The 14968-nt window shown below is 31.6% G+C and overlaps 1 protein-coding gene across 1 annotated transcript in view; it reads right to left on the reverse strand.

Annotated features, from left to right (window-relative positions):
* LOC123008220 (furin-like protease 2) overlaps positions 1 to 14968 on the reverse strand; it is a 123264-nt gene that overhangs the window by 101140 nt on the left and 7156 nt on the right. Inside the window, exon 2 of the mRNA XM_044403921.1 lies at positions 3353 to 3594. Within this exon, the coding sequence (XP_044259856.1) occupies positions 3353 to 3535 (183 nt within the window). The 5' untranslated portion in view covers positions 3536 to 3594. The remainder of the gene's footprint in view (positions 1 to 3352; positions 3595 to 14968) is intronic.

The raw sequence follows: 14968 nt of genomic DNA on the forward strand, positions 1-14968 counted from the left end.
ATTTTACATAAAAAAGCTTAGAAATACTCAAAATGACTTTAAAACTGCTTGTCACAAAGCATTTTAACCGATTTTACAACCCAAAACTAAAAAAATCGGTTCTTTCATTTCCACGGACGACAGAGCGTAATTTTAATTTAAAGATTTTTTATTTCCGAGACAATTTTACATGAGAAATCTTAAAAACACTCAAATTGAATATAAAACTTCGCGAGCGAGCGAATACAAGCGAATTAGCGAATCGACAATGCGACAACCGTAACCTTAATTAGATCCCGGTTGCGGTAATGCATGCTGGTAGCAATTAAGATGTGAGAAACATATTCCACATCGAGTCTTGTGAGTGAGGTTATTGTTCGATAGCAATGTACACACGTACAAAGCATGGATGTGATGTAATTTCCTAACGCATATAATGCTTCTTGAAAATCGGTTTGTGTTCTATTCACTGACTCAATTCAATGTATTATTATACACAGAGAGCAGACAAATTGACAATAACCTTATTTGTATGCTAGATGAAACGTTTCTAAAATTTTAGAATTAGTAAAACACACAAAAAAACACACTCTTGAATATTTATTCGTATCTTGTACAGGTGCAGTGAAGCAATAAAACGTGAAAGACACTGAGTTTTTCAAGTTACGATTTTTAGTAAACATGCCAAGCACACACAAACATCAGACATGTAATCGATCGACAGGAATCCCCCAAAGAATATCACGAATTGGACTTTTGTTAAGTTTGAGAAATTTAGAGATTCGTCGATACTTTTTTTATCATATTTATAACACAGGGTGACTCTCTGACAGGTCAACACCTACGATATGTTCTTATTTATTAAACTGCCAAGAAAAACTTGATCGTCTTGAGAATAATACATCAACCTACAACGTATTAAATTTGGATATCTTGATATACGTTCGCGCCAAACTTTTCCAACTTTTCAAATTCAGATTTATATTTTTTTGTTAGTCCCTCATGTATTGCCCGCTTGGGACATACTGTAAATTGATTAATTCGTCTTTCCGTTTTAATATCGTCTCTCGAAAAACATTATTTTGCTCAAATAGCATCAAATCCGGTCGGATTTAAAAATGTTTTGTAGAAATAATAGGAGGTCGCGGATTCGCCGTTCGCCCCCATCTAGAGCTCACACTACCTTTTTTGCAAATATTTTAAATAATGATCGGAAGCTTCGCCCCTGAGTATAACTCACACCAACAGTTTTGTCAAATTTTAAATGGGAGGCTGGCGGCTTTGCCGCTCGCCCACTTTTAAACCTCACACTATAGAATTTTATCAAAGTTAAAAAAATAAATATACAATTTACACATTTCTTGCCCAAATTTCTTTTATTTGGGGCTGTTAAAGTCTTAAACAACATTTCACAAATCACTACCTAGCTCTTTCGATCTATTTTTTTATTAGCTCATTGGGTATAACATCAATTTTTTGGTAACTCTGTGGTAATTCATGTCATAACCTCAAATTACACATTTCTTGACCAAATTTCTTTTATATTAGATTCGAAAATGTTTTGTATCGTATTTTGTAGAAATTCTGAAGAGATTTATCAACCTACAACGTATTAAATTCACAACTCTCCAACTTTTCAAATTCAGATTTATATTTTTTGCTAGTCCCTCAAGTATCGCCCGTTTGGGACATACTGTAAATTAATTAATTCGTCTTTTCGTTGTAATATCGTCTCTCGAAGGACATTATTTTGCTCAAATAGCATCAAATCCGGTCGGATTTAAAAATGTTTTGTAGAAATAATAGGAGGTCGCGGATTCGCCGTTCGCCCCCGTCTAGAGCTCACACTACCTTTATTGCAAATATTTTAAATAATTATCGGAAGCTTCGCCCCCGAGTATATCTCACACCAACAGATTCTGTAAAATTTTAAATGGGGGGCAGGCGGCTTTGCCGCTCGCCCTCTTTTAAACCTCACGCTATAGGATTTTATCAAAATTAAAAATATATATATACAAATTACACATTTCTTGCTCAAATTTCTTTTATTTGGGGCTCTTAAAGTCTTAAACAACATTTCACAAATCACTACCTACCTATTTGGATCTATTTTTTTATTATCTCATTGGGTATAACATCAATTTTTTGGTAACTCTGTGGTAATTCATGTCATAACCTCAAATTACACCTTTCTTGACCAAATTTCTTTTATATTAGATTGAAAAATGTTTTTTATCGTATTTTGTAAAAATTCTGGAGAGATTTATCAACCAACAACTTTTCAAATTCAGATTTATATTTTTTGCTAGTCCCTCGAGTATCGCCCGTTTGGGACATACTGTATATTGATTAATTCGTCTTTCCGTTTTAATACCGTCTCTCGAGGGACATTATTTTGCCGAAATAATGATTATTGTTATAACGTAAATATTCAAAATGACAATTCCGTTGCACATTAATGTAATTTTAACAGGCTACAAATACTCGTAAATAACAATTACATTTGCATAGTGTGACAGTTTAAAATACCGTAAATCTTCGATTGGATATTATGTTTGTGTTTATATTGAATTTTTTTTTCTGAGAGCTAGAGAAAATTACTTAATCGATTCCGGAATTAAAAGTGAAGAATGTAATCACAAGTTACACAACAAGATAATCGAAAATAGATGAAGTGTTCCCTGGAAACGTAACCACAATTGTAATTTCAAACAGCACATCAACTCATTCGTCTGTATTTTACGATTATAATAAAATTTCCTGCTATACATGAAAATATTATATACTCAAGACTTTGTCACTACTATAAACAGTAAATTTTCTTTCGAGAAAATCATATTTTGCACCGAGGTTTATTAAAGTGTATGAAACTTTTAAATAAAAAAAAATGTTTCTTTTAAACAATCAAAATAGTTTCCGTCGTATTAAAAATCAACACGATTTTTTTTATTTATTTTAGATTACTTTCCAACTCTGCAGCGGTTGGTGAAAAATGCAAAACTAGTTTACAACAAGCTGCCACTCACTGATACAAACCCAACAATGCAAAAATAGAAATAGTTAATAATTTAGAAAAACCAAAAATAGAAAATCCATTATAACTTGATTTCTTGCAATTTTGTAATCTAATCCTGTTTTGAATTGACACTGTTTCAATTATTAAAACGAAAATCCGTAGCAAAAGTGGCTTTTCCACCACTCGTTAAAAAATAATAAGCCACCACTCTAAATTTTTGCTCATTTTGTGCAATTAACATTTCACACTGAAAGTCTGTTCTTGTAGATTATAAATTAATTTAAATAGGTACAAAATTGAGGTTTTTTTTTTTCATTTTATTATTATTCTAACATGGTTTTTCCATTTGAGACTTACCTGTCCCCGATTGACGAATCCGTGCTTGGCGGCGATCTCGTCCGCCACCTCGTTACCTCTAGGGATATGAACGGCGAATTCGTTGTTGAAGAGAGGTCCTTCACGTTTTTCCGAAAGTACCACCACCACCGTGCCCAGCACACACCCGCACACGAAAAAATTACGTATTATACTATACAACATGACGATTACGCGAAATTTTTTTCAAAGCGATCATAGGGTGCTGGAAGGTTGGAAAAAATCTGAAACAAAATGAAACACATTTAGTTAAAAAATGGGAAAATTTGGAAAAAAACCAACTACGAGTCAAGATCTTCAAAAATTAAAAATCTGGCCCTTGGAAATGATAAAGAAAGTCACAGCTTCCAAACTGAGTTTTTTCGTAAAAAAAAATTAAATTTCATGAAAAATTAGGTTTTCGAGGTACCAATTATCAACGTAGTTGAAGTAGCGCAAAAAATCTCCTAAAATTGCATTTTGTTTTCAGATTAAAAATTTTGCTGCATGTAAAACAATTTTAAATTTGGTAATTTATAACCATTTGCATCCAAATTTGGTGCTTTTTTGGATCGGTTTCGCAAACAAACAAAAAATTTTTGCTTAAAAAAAAAGGCTTAGTCGATAAAAAAAAAGGAAAAATAAAGTTTTTCTCAACTTGATATGGTATTTTTTCAACCAAGTTCAGCGAAATATTGCAATAAGTCTGATAAAACCGAATTCTTAGCTCAAAAACATGTTTAACCGCTCGAAGAAAGCCAAAACAATTCTTTTCCGTCCTAAATTTGTAATTTTTGGCTAATTTTCGACCAAATTTCGCAAAATAATTGTGTGCCCGACTAAAAAGTAACCAAATTGCCCAAAAAGGCAAAAGAAACGTTATTTTCGGTATAATTAATTTTTTTGATCCGCCTAGACAAGTTTATAGTTCAAAAACATGCATAAATGCATTAAACTAGAAAAAATAACAACATTTCCGATCAAATTTGATGCCTTTTTAACAATTTTAAATTTGGTAATTTTTGCTCAAAACCATTGAAAATAAAAAAATAACACCATTTGCGTCCAAAATTAGAGCTTTTTTGACTAGGTTTAACAAAAAATAGAGTTTTTGGTTCAAAAAGGTGCTTAATCGCATAAAAAAAACAAAAATAATGTTTCTCTCAACTTGATATAATAATTTTTCAATCAAGCTTAGCGAAATTTTGCCATAAATCTGATGAAACCAAATTTTTAGCTCAAAAACATGTTTAAACGCTCGAAGAAAGCCAAAATAATTCTTTTCCGACCTAAATTTGTAATTTTTGGATAATTTTCGATTAAATTTTTGACTCGTGTATCTGACAAGAAAGGTACCAAAATGCTCCAAAAAAGCAAAAGTAACGTTACTTTCAAGATAATTAGGTTTTTTTGAACCGCCTTGACAAGATCTTGCAAAAAACTAACTTTTTAGGGTCAAAAACGTGCATAAATGCATTGAAAATAGACCAAATTTGATGCCTTTTCGACTTGATTTAGCGAAAAAAGTAAGTTTTTAGGTCAAAAAAAAGTACTTAATTACTTAAAAAAAGCAAAAAAAATGTTTTCCACGACTTGATTTGGTATTTTTTCGACCCAGTTTAGTGAAATATTTACGATAAAACTAAATTATGAAAATTTGTTGGTTTATTTTTGACTAAATTTCGCAAAATAATTGAGTATCTGACTAAAAAACGTTCTAAAATGCCACAAAAAGGTAAAGATAATGTTATTTTCGGTTCTGTAAAAAAATGTGCTTTAATGTTTGGTATTTTTCGGCTAGGTTTAAAGTAATCTCGAAAAAAAATTAGTTCTAAACCCAGAAACGTGTCTAAACACTCAAAAAAAGACAAAAACAACACCATTTTCCACCTAATTTTGTAATTTTAGGTTCATCTTGAGCAAAATCTAACACTTCTGTCAGAAAAACGTCCTAAAAAGGCAAATTTTAAAATTTGCTAGGCTTTTAAACTGTTTTTCTTTACAAAAACCTGAAAAAAAAAAACAAAACAACACAATTTAAATTGTATAAATCGCGCATCTGCTTTCTCGCGTTTATTTCAATTGTCTTAAATCTGAGGCGGTTTATGTGGTATTTCGTTCATTTCGCACTCGAGAGTGAGTATTTCAATTTGCCTAGTTGGTAAAATGCATCCGAGGCATATAATCCCGCTCTTCGGATCTCATATTTTAATTATGCCTCAACATGAACTGACAAAAACAGAATTTATTTCCACTGTTGGGAATTTCACACAATTTCGTGATGAAAATAAATTCGCAACTAAGTGTCAATCTCTCCTCATAGAGGAAGAGGTTTGCATTCTTTCCGAACCGAAAAACCATTAAGTCGGATTTGTTGTCATCAAATTTGTCGAGTAAGAAACCCCATTTATCATTCGGAACGTTTAAAAGTTTCCCTGAAACCGACGGCGAATTAATGCAGTGTCTATCTTGTGAAAAAGTGAACGGCGATAACAGTAAAATTGGATGGGGCATTAAGTCGAATTCAAAATTAATGCCCAAGTTTTATGCCGACGAGGCATCTTTTACACACATCATCATCATCATCCATTGGCCGAAATTTAAACTTTCAAAGCTCTCCAGACTTAATTATAAAGAACCACCGAAATTATCCCATCTCTGGAGACGTGTGCCCGGCTTCAGGAATAATTTGCCGTCCCTTGATGAATTAGAAAGTTTCCGGCTTCGATGGCGGATGTATCCGACTTTTTTCCAAGTTTAATTTGTACGGACGTCAACTTAAAATGTAGAAAAACTGAATTTTTACGAGACTTGCCAACTTCACAATTTCGAAAAGTAATCGGCTCTCATTTAATATTGACTCAGGAAAACGTAAATTTGAAATTAATTAAATTTCAACCGGTTTTGTAAAGTGTACTTCGTTTAAATTTTTAACTCGAGACTCGTCGGTACCATTCTTTCAGATAAGAAATGCTTTAATTTTAGATTAAAAACAACGTTCCCAAACCATAAATAAACCGTTTTATTTTCGATTTGAGGCACAAATGTTCCTCTACAAGACAATCACTGATTTCGGGCTAATTAAATAAATTTCGTCTCTGATTTTTTTCAAGATTATTGACTATAAATTCGATTAGGTGTTGAAAAAGAAGCTTTGCAATAAATCTGATAAAACCAAATTTTTAGCTCAAAAACATGTTTAAACGCTCGAAGAAAGCCAAAATAATTCTTTTCCGACCTAAATTAGTAATTTTTGGCTAATTTTCGACTAAATTTCGCAAAATAATTGTGTGTCCGACTAAAAAGGTACCAAATTGCTCAAAAAAGGCAAAAGTAACGTTATTGTCAGTATAATTAATTTTTTTGATCCGCCTCGACAAGTTTATAGTTCAAAAACATGCATAAATGCATTAAACATAGAAAAAATAACACCATTTCCGATCAAATTTGATGACCTTTTAACAATTTTAAATTTGGTAATTTATAGTTCAAAACCCTTAAAAATAGAAAAATAACACCATTTGCGTTTAAAATTAGTGCTTTTGGACTCGGTTTAGCAAAAAAGTGAGTTTTTGGTTCAAAAAGATGCTTAATCGCTTAAAAAAAAACAAAAATAAAGTTTTTCTCAACTTGATATGGTATTTTTTCAACGAAGTTCAGCGAAATATTGCGATAAATCTGATAAAACCAAATTTTTAGCTCAAAAACATGTTTAAACGCTCAAAGAAAGCCAAAATAATTCTTTTCCGACCTAAATTTGTAATTTTTGGATAATTTTCGACAAAATTTTTGACTCGTGTGTCCGACTATAAAGGTACCAAAATGCCCCAAAAAAGCAAAAATAACGTTATTTTCAGTATAATTAATTTTTTTGATCCGCCTTGACAAGTTTATAGTTCAAAAATATGCTTAAATGCATTGAAAATGGGAAAAAATACCATTTCCGATAAAATTGATGCCTTTTTGACTCGGTTTAGCAAAAAAAACTAAATTATTGGTTTAAAAACAATGTTTTTCTCAACTTAATTTAGTATTTTTTCCAAAATCTTGCGATAAAACCTTCTTGCGATGTTTAAACCTCGAAAAAAATGAAAATATACCTCCCTCGACATAAATTTACAATTTTTAGCAAATTTTTGACCAAATTTCGCAAAATAATTGTGTATCCGACAAAGGGAGTGCCAAAATGCTCCAAAAAAGCAAAAGTAATGTTACTTTCAAGATAATCAAGATAATTAGGTTTTTTTGATCCTCCTTGACAAGATCTTGCAAAAAACTAACTTTTTAGGGTCAAAAACGTGCATAAATACATTACAAATAGACCAAATTTGATGAATTTTTAACTTAGTTTAGCGAAAAAAGTAAGTTTTTAGTTCGCCTATTCGTCTATTCGCTTATTCGTCTATTTATTGCTTTTTTGACTCGGTTAAGCAAAAAAGTGAGTTTTTGGGTCAAAAAGATGCTTAATCGCTTAAAAAAAACAAAAATAAAGTTTTCCTCAACTTGATATGGTAATTTTTCAACGAAGTTCAGCGAAATATCGCGATAAATCTGATAAAACCAAATTTTTAGCTCAAAAATATGTTTAAACGCTCGAAGAAAGCCAAAATAATTCTTTTCCGACCTAAATTTGTAATTTTTGGATAATTTTCGACAAAATTTTTGACTCATGTATCTGACAAGAAAGGTACCAAAATGCTCCAAAAAAGCAAAAATAACGTTATTTTCAGTATAATTTTTTTTTTTTTGATCCGCCTTGACAAGTTTATAGTTCAAAAACATGCATAAATGCATTGAAAATAGAAAAAATAACACGTCAACTTGAAATGTAGGAAAACTGAATTTTTACGAGACTTGCCAACTTCACAATTTCGAAAAGTAATCGGCTCTCATTTAATATTGACTCAGGAAAACGTAAATTTGAAATTAATTAAATTTTAACCGGCTTTGTAAAGTGTACTTCGTTTAAATTTTTTACTCGAGATTCGTTGGTACCACTTCATAAATTCTTTCAGATAAGAGATGCTTTAATTTTAGATTAAAAACAACGTTCCTAAACCATAAATAAACCGTTTTATTTTCGATTTGATGCACAAATGAGCCTATAGCACGCCAGCGCAAGACAATCACTGATTTCGGGCTAATTAAAGAAATTGCGTCTCTGATTTTTTCAATATTTTCGACTATAAATTCGATTAGGTGTTGAAAAAGAAGCTTAGCAACTTTTCCATTGGATCAAAACTTCGCCAGATGTGGCTTTGTGTTGCCTTCTCCCTTGATTAAAATTTTAGAATACGCCTTAGGCAAAATTAAAATATGATCGATAAATTATCACAGTGCAAATAAAAAACACAATGATTAATGACCTCATATTGTACAAGAAACTAGCCGTAATAGCAATTGATTTTCTAAGGTGAAACATAAGTACGAAAGTTTGAAACAAAGAGTAATAACTGGTCCTTTTATTCGTTCATAATTCAAAAGCTACAAGAAATATTAGTAAAACATGACAGTTTCGCTAATAATAAACTCGTACCTTTTCACAAAGAGAGAGAAACTTTGTTTGTTATTTAAGCCCACCACAGCCGTTTTTAATGAGACGAAATTAAAGTCAAAAGAAAATTGAATCATTTAGAATACTCGAAATTAAAAAATATCACATTTTCTAAATATTTTTTTATTAAGAGCGAAAATTTTAATAAAGACCAAGAAATACGAATAAATTAATTAATAACAAAAGAGGCGATTTTTCGTGGTGAAAAGCCTCAGCACGGGTTCTTTCATCTTCCCCAACTTCCTGCATAATTTAACATGAAGGTAATTGCGAATAATTAAGGCTCGATTTTTTAAACCGGGTTTTTGTGTGCTAAAATGCAATATTTTAAATGATTTGTGTTGAGCTTTTCACCCATTTGTATAATCTGAAAGAAACACAGAATTGTCACACCTGCTCTTTCAAAACACAAACTGAAAAGTTTTACGATTGTAGTTTTACACATCCGGGTTTTCGAATTTCAAGGTAAGGTCATTTCAGTCACGATTTGTCCAAGAACTCAACAATACCCAATTAAAAAATAATAAACTGACTAATCCAACAAAGAAACTCGTCCAAAAGATATCGAGTTCAAGCAATTACGTAATATTTCAGACAATCTATCCAAACTGGAACAAATTAATCCTATTTACATATGCATTAAACATTTAGTGATTGCAAATCAATATTAAATAACTTGTGTCAAGAAGAAAAAGCCCACACTGGTACATATTTTTTATGATCGTTGCATGTTTCAAATTCAAATGTTTCCATCTGTTTCCAAAATCCCGACAAGAAATACGACCGATCGAAACACAATGTCGCTCAAGCTTCGATTAGATCGGTTCGAAAGCAGAGCCAGCAGTGGTTATATAATTCAACTTACGATATTAAACCGTTTTCGTATTTGAAGAAAATTAGATTTGGCAAACTTTAAACTATATTTCCTTCCTCTCTCGCCACTCGACGTACTCCACATACATATATTAAGCAAAATTGGCAACAAATCGATAAGTCATTTAAAACCTCGTATGTGTACTTGAATCATTTCGAGTTTCTTGAGGTAGTATCCGAGTTGAATTTAATTTACGGCTCGATATCGCGGAAACCCCTTTAGAGACTATCCAAAGTGGAAAATTGCCAAAGCAAGTTTTTTACCTCCAATATAACTTCCACAATTATAGTGCAACAGGAAAGAAAATTTTCATATAAAGACGAACAATTTCATTCATTTACAGAAAGCAATATCATCCTACGACGACGCAAACAATAAAATTATGTGACACAAGAATGAACCGACGCAATTCCACGTGGTGACATTTCAAGAAAAATAATCATACAATACAAAATAGTCTTTAATCTGGAGACGATTTTTACTATAAAAAAGACTAAAAACCGTAAGAACACAAATGGAATAAGATTTAAGAAATCTTCGAGACATTGCCCCACCATATAAGTTAGTAGCGTCTAAGCAGACTGTATATGAAGATTAAAGGGCATTTTTTTATTTTTTTTTCCTCGGTTTAACAATAAAAATGTAATACTTTGATGTTAGAATTTAAAATTTTTATTGCCAACTCAAGTACTACTCGAAAAAAGCCAGTTTTGCCTAAATTAGCCCTTCTCGAGACATGGCTCTGGTGTGATATTTATTGGGGGCTACTAAGTAGTGCGACCTTTCATTAGCCGGCTGCAATTTGTCGGCAGGATTATAGTAATCCTGGCAGACGCCTCTGAGAGGCATTACGTGAGGGCTTAGACTCCGACGCCGTCAATTCCCCAAATTACTCAAACAATTGATAACGCACATGAGAAGCGACATTTTATTTTTTTTTAAATCGATTTTCAAGTCGGAAACAACACGAAATTAAAATGTTGGCGAAATGGAACACACATATACAACCACTACAAAGCAAAATGAAGGTGGAATGACATTAAAGTTTATTTCTTTGTTGATACAATTTACATTTTGCCCAGCTTTCAAAGCTCTTACAACACAAATGTGACTCAGAAACGCGATTAGTGACAAAAGACGGCACATTATATTCTATAAGCGGCGAAGAACGGGTTTCTAACTTTTATGATAAATGCTTCTAAATAAGTATCCTTAAAGCCAACTATTTACACTGATAAAAAATTCAAAAGAAGAGTTTCGTTATAGCGTGATTTATGAGACTTGTTAAACTTTACTATTGTCACAAAAATCCGTTAATTTTGCGAAAATAAATAGAAAAAGTGTCGTTCAATACGATTGCCTGTCACAGTTGAGTTATTCTCTGAAATCTCTTGGTGCAAACAACCCCATTGGGTGTGATTCGAGCTTTTCTAATTTAAAAAATTTAATTGTGTTTGAAACGCAACTCGTTGACCTGCTGAATTGTTTTGCGAACTGTTTTGACAAAATTGATTAATTAAAGTGCTATTAATCGCGTCAAAGTGAGCAAAATTGAAATTTTCAGGATGTTATATACACCCGGGATGCTTTCTCTAACCCTAAGACAACAAAAAGGCCGGATTAGACGGGAATGGTGAAGTAGCACTTTGAGAAAGTGGCCCTCCTGCTTCAAGTTGACTTTTTCCTAAATAAACTTACTTATTGTTTTCGGGCGGTTTTAATGGACACCTATAAAAGCTTCCGAGTGACCACAAATTCGATTGTTTCAGTGGCTTAACGCTTCAATCCTTATTTTTCTAGACGAAAAACTAGGTTTGCAAATTGGGCCTCGTTAGCGAACGAAAAGCCAGAAAATAGACCAACGTTTTTGTGTGTCGTGATTAATTACGTAAATGTCAGAAATTTAAGGTCGAGTAAATGTCACTTGATCTTCTTCCTTATTTAGCGTCAAATAAAAAAAAAATTGATGAAAAATAAACGCTCCGGGTTATAATTTTGTGACCGTGTTTCCGTCGCTGCTCCGGGCCAAGGAAGCTTTGCTTAGTTCACTTCCTTCCAAGCGTTTAGGATGCTCTATACGTCTTTTCCGGTGATCATTTAACCTAATTATACGGGGTGTCCAAGTGAAAATATTTATTAGCAAACTTTTCGCAAGAAAAATACAACACAATAAATAAAATTCAGAGTGATCATTCATAAAACTTTAAAAAATTTATCATAATTGTAATTGCAAAAGTTTCAAAGTGACAGTACTGAAGTTTTATCAAAGGAATTAAGAAATCGGCAACTCGTTTCACATACACAATTTTTATTGCTTAAATTGTTAACATTCATCATAAACTCAAACCTTTTATGGAATATAATGACGTCTTTTCGAATATTTGAGTTAACCTTGTCAATGACTCAATCTCATGAAATTCTGAAATTTGGTCCGGCCGCTTGACCCTCCACTTTATGAAATTCAGACCCTAAATTTTCATATTTTAATCCATTTACGTGCGCACTCCAAATAGATAAAACTCTCTTTGTTGTTAAAAATTAGATTAGAGTTTGCATTTTCATATCGATTTTTTCAGCCACAGTGACATCTTGAAAATTTCACGTTGCCTGAAAGGTCAGACAGGCTTCAGTTTGAAGGATTTACAGCAATGCAGCAGCCGTTAAGTTAATTTTCCTCCTAATGTAAACGTAAAGTGACTTGTACGAAATTTAATTATCGCAAATGAAACCTAATTCCTGAAATAGTGAACATATGAAAACACATGTTTAGTTTGCGGTCGCCGAATCTGAAAATAAATTAACTTTGCACAAAGCGAGATTTTTTTTTTGGTCGGAGGAGAGGAAAACCCTTGCTCTGTCAGTCTCAATTTGTCGAGAAAATGCGTTCGGGAAATCCGTTCAAATAAAGTGCAATATTTTGAGGATAAAAACGTCACACCTTGAATAACAAAGACATGAAATAATCGGAAGCGAACTTACTGGTTTACTTATTTTCCTTCTTAACGGTTGAACGAATCGGGACAAGGGAACAAAGCAACTAAGAAAAATCCTATATCATTTCTATTGAACTCTGACGCAGGCAATTTCTTTGAAAGGTATCAAAACAGATTCCTTAAAAAAACGCCCTGCAATCATCTGCAACTCTAGTGACAAATCTGATCTTGTCACCGTCGACGATAATTTCACAACTTTTCGATCTAATACCGGATTTGCAACAATAGCACCCAAAAAAGACGTTTTGCAATGTTTCGTAAGAGGATTTGCCACTTTATGGCTGAAAAATAGACACTTAACAAAAAAAAAAGATAAAAAGTTCACACTGAGAGCAAAATCATTTCAAATCGAATCAAAAACACTGATTAAAAAAGCAAGTAACAGTCACACTATTTTGATTTCTTGCATAATTTACCCAAATTCCAAATAGAAATTACGCAAGTCGACATGTTTTCACTGTGACCCACATTAGCAACAACAACAACACATATGACAATATAATTAAATTCTTATCATTTCTGATTTGCTTCGTTTTCGGATTCTCGTCTCGTCAAAGAGGAAACAGAGAAAGCAAAGACGTTCTTATCCCATCCACCCACACATTTCTTCAACAATAATAGACACGAGAATGTAATATAATTCGCAACGGACGTGAAATATTTTCCAAACATACAGGGTGAGTCATTAGAGAGTACTGTCTCTATTACTGAAAGTGTGGAGTGCAAAGATTTTTACTTTTAATAATAGTAAAAAGAAATCACGAGCAGATAATGCCAACTTTTCGTTTTTCTGGACATCTAGACATTTTTTTTAAATAAAAAGTTAGAATTTAGTGAGATGTGTAAAGTGTAATTATTGCATTTTTTCATGTGCCATTGGTGTTTTTAACAAATTGCGAGTTGAAAAAGTCCATTAGTGACTTTAAAATGGTAAAATTAAAAAAATATATACGACATTGATAGATACTAATATAGTTCATCGCCTAAAATTATTTTCAACTATACAGCGTGTCCCAAAAATAAGTTACAATACAAACTTGTGTTTTTTTTTAATGAAACATCGTATGTTTCTTAGCGTTTTTGGATGTAGATTTTTATGGCAATCGCAATAAACTTTTATTGGTCGATTTTGCTTAGTTTTAAAAATAAGACGGGTTTTTGACGAAAAAATGCACTTTTTAAAAATTTATTACACAAAAACTAAGACATCTAGAAATATTTTTTACTACCGCAAAGAAGAAGGTACAAACTATAAGGTTGTAACATTTTTTTAGTGTGTTGCATTTGCAAAGATAAAAAAAAATGAAGGCGTTTGTTAAAAGTTCAATAACACAAAAAATTTAAATGGAACACCCTATTTATAATTTTTGGATTTAAAAAATTATTAAATTGTCTTTCTAAAATTATTTACTTTTTTTAGGTGTTTATAATCAAAAACTAAAAAGATATTTAACGTTAAACATAAAAAAATAATTACTTTTATTTCAGTAGCCAAAAAGTGCACAGTTGCACAAGAGATAGAAGAAATGTCACTTAATAATCACATTTGTGTTAAACTGAATCCATTATTCTTTATTTTTACAAAAAAATAATTCAAATTTCAGTATTTATAACGACTTTTACAATCTCTGTTACAATCGTTGCTTGAATGTTAAATATTTTTTCATTTATCAATTCTAGACATTAAAAGTTATTTTTTTTAGATAGACAATATCAATCTATTAGATGCAAAAATAAAAAATAGAGTGTTCCATTTAAATTTTTTAAGTTATTTAACTTTTAACAAACTTCTTAATTTATTAATCTTCACAAATGCAAAACACTAAAAATAAAAAATTGATACAGCTTTAATTACTCTACTTTCTTCTTTGCAAAAGTAAGAAAAAAATTGTTCTAGCTGTCTTAGTTTTTGTGTAATAAATTTTCAAAAAGTGCATATTTTCGTCAATAAAAGCATCCTATTTCTAAAACTAAGCGAAATAACAGTTTAGAGTTAACATTTTTTTTAAAGGCAATATCCAAAAATGGTGTTTCATTTAAAAAAACACAAGTTTGTATTGTAACTTATTTTTGGGACATGCTGTATGATTGAAAATAATTTTAGGTATCTATCAATGTCCTAGACAGTTTTTTTTCAATTTTACCATTTGAAGGTTACTAATGGACTTTTTCAACTCGCTGGAACATCCTGTATGTAA

The sequence above is a fragment of the Tribolium madens genome, unplaced genomic scaffold (assembly GCF_015345945.1).
Source record: "Tribolium madens isolate multiple individuals breed KSU strain unplaced genomic scaffold, Tmad_KSU_1.1 Scaffold_3;HRSCAF=73;Tcas5.2_LG2, whole genome shotgun sequence".
Lineage (NCBI taxonomy): Eukaryota > Metazoa > Arthropoda > Insecta > Coleoptera > Tenebrionidae > Tribolium > Tribolium madens.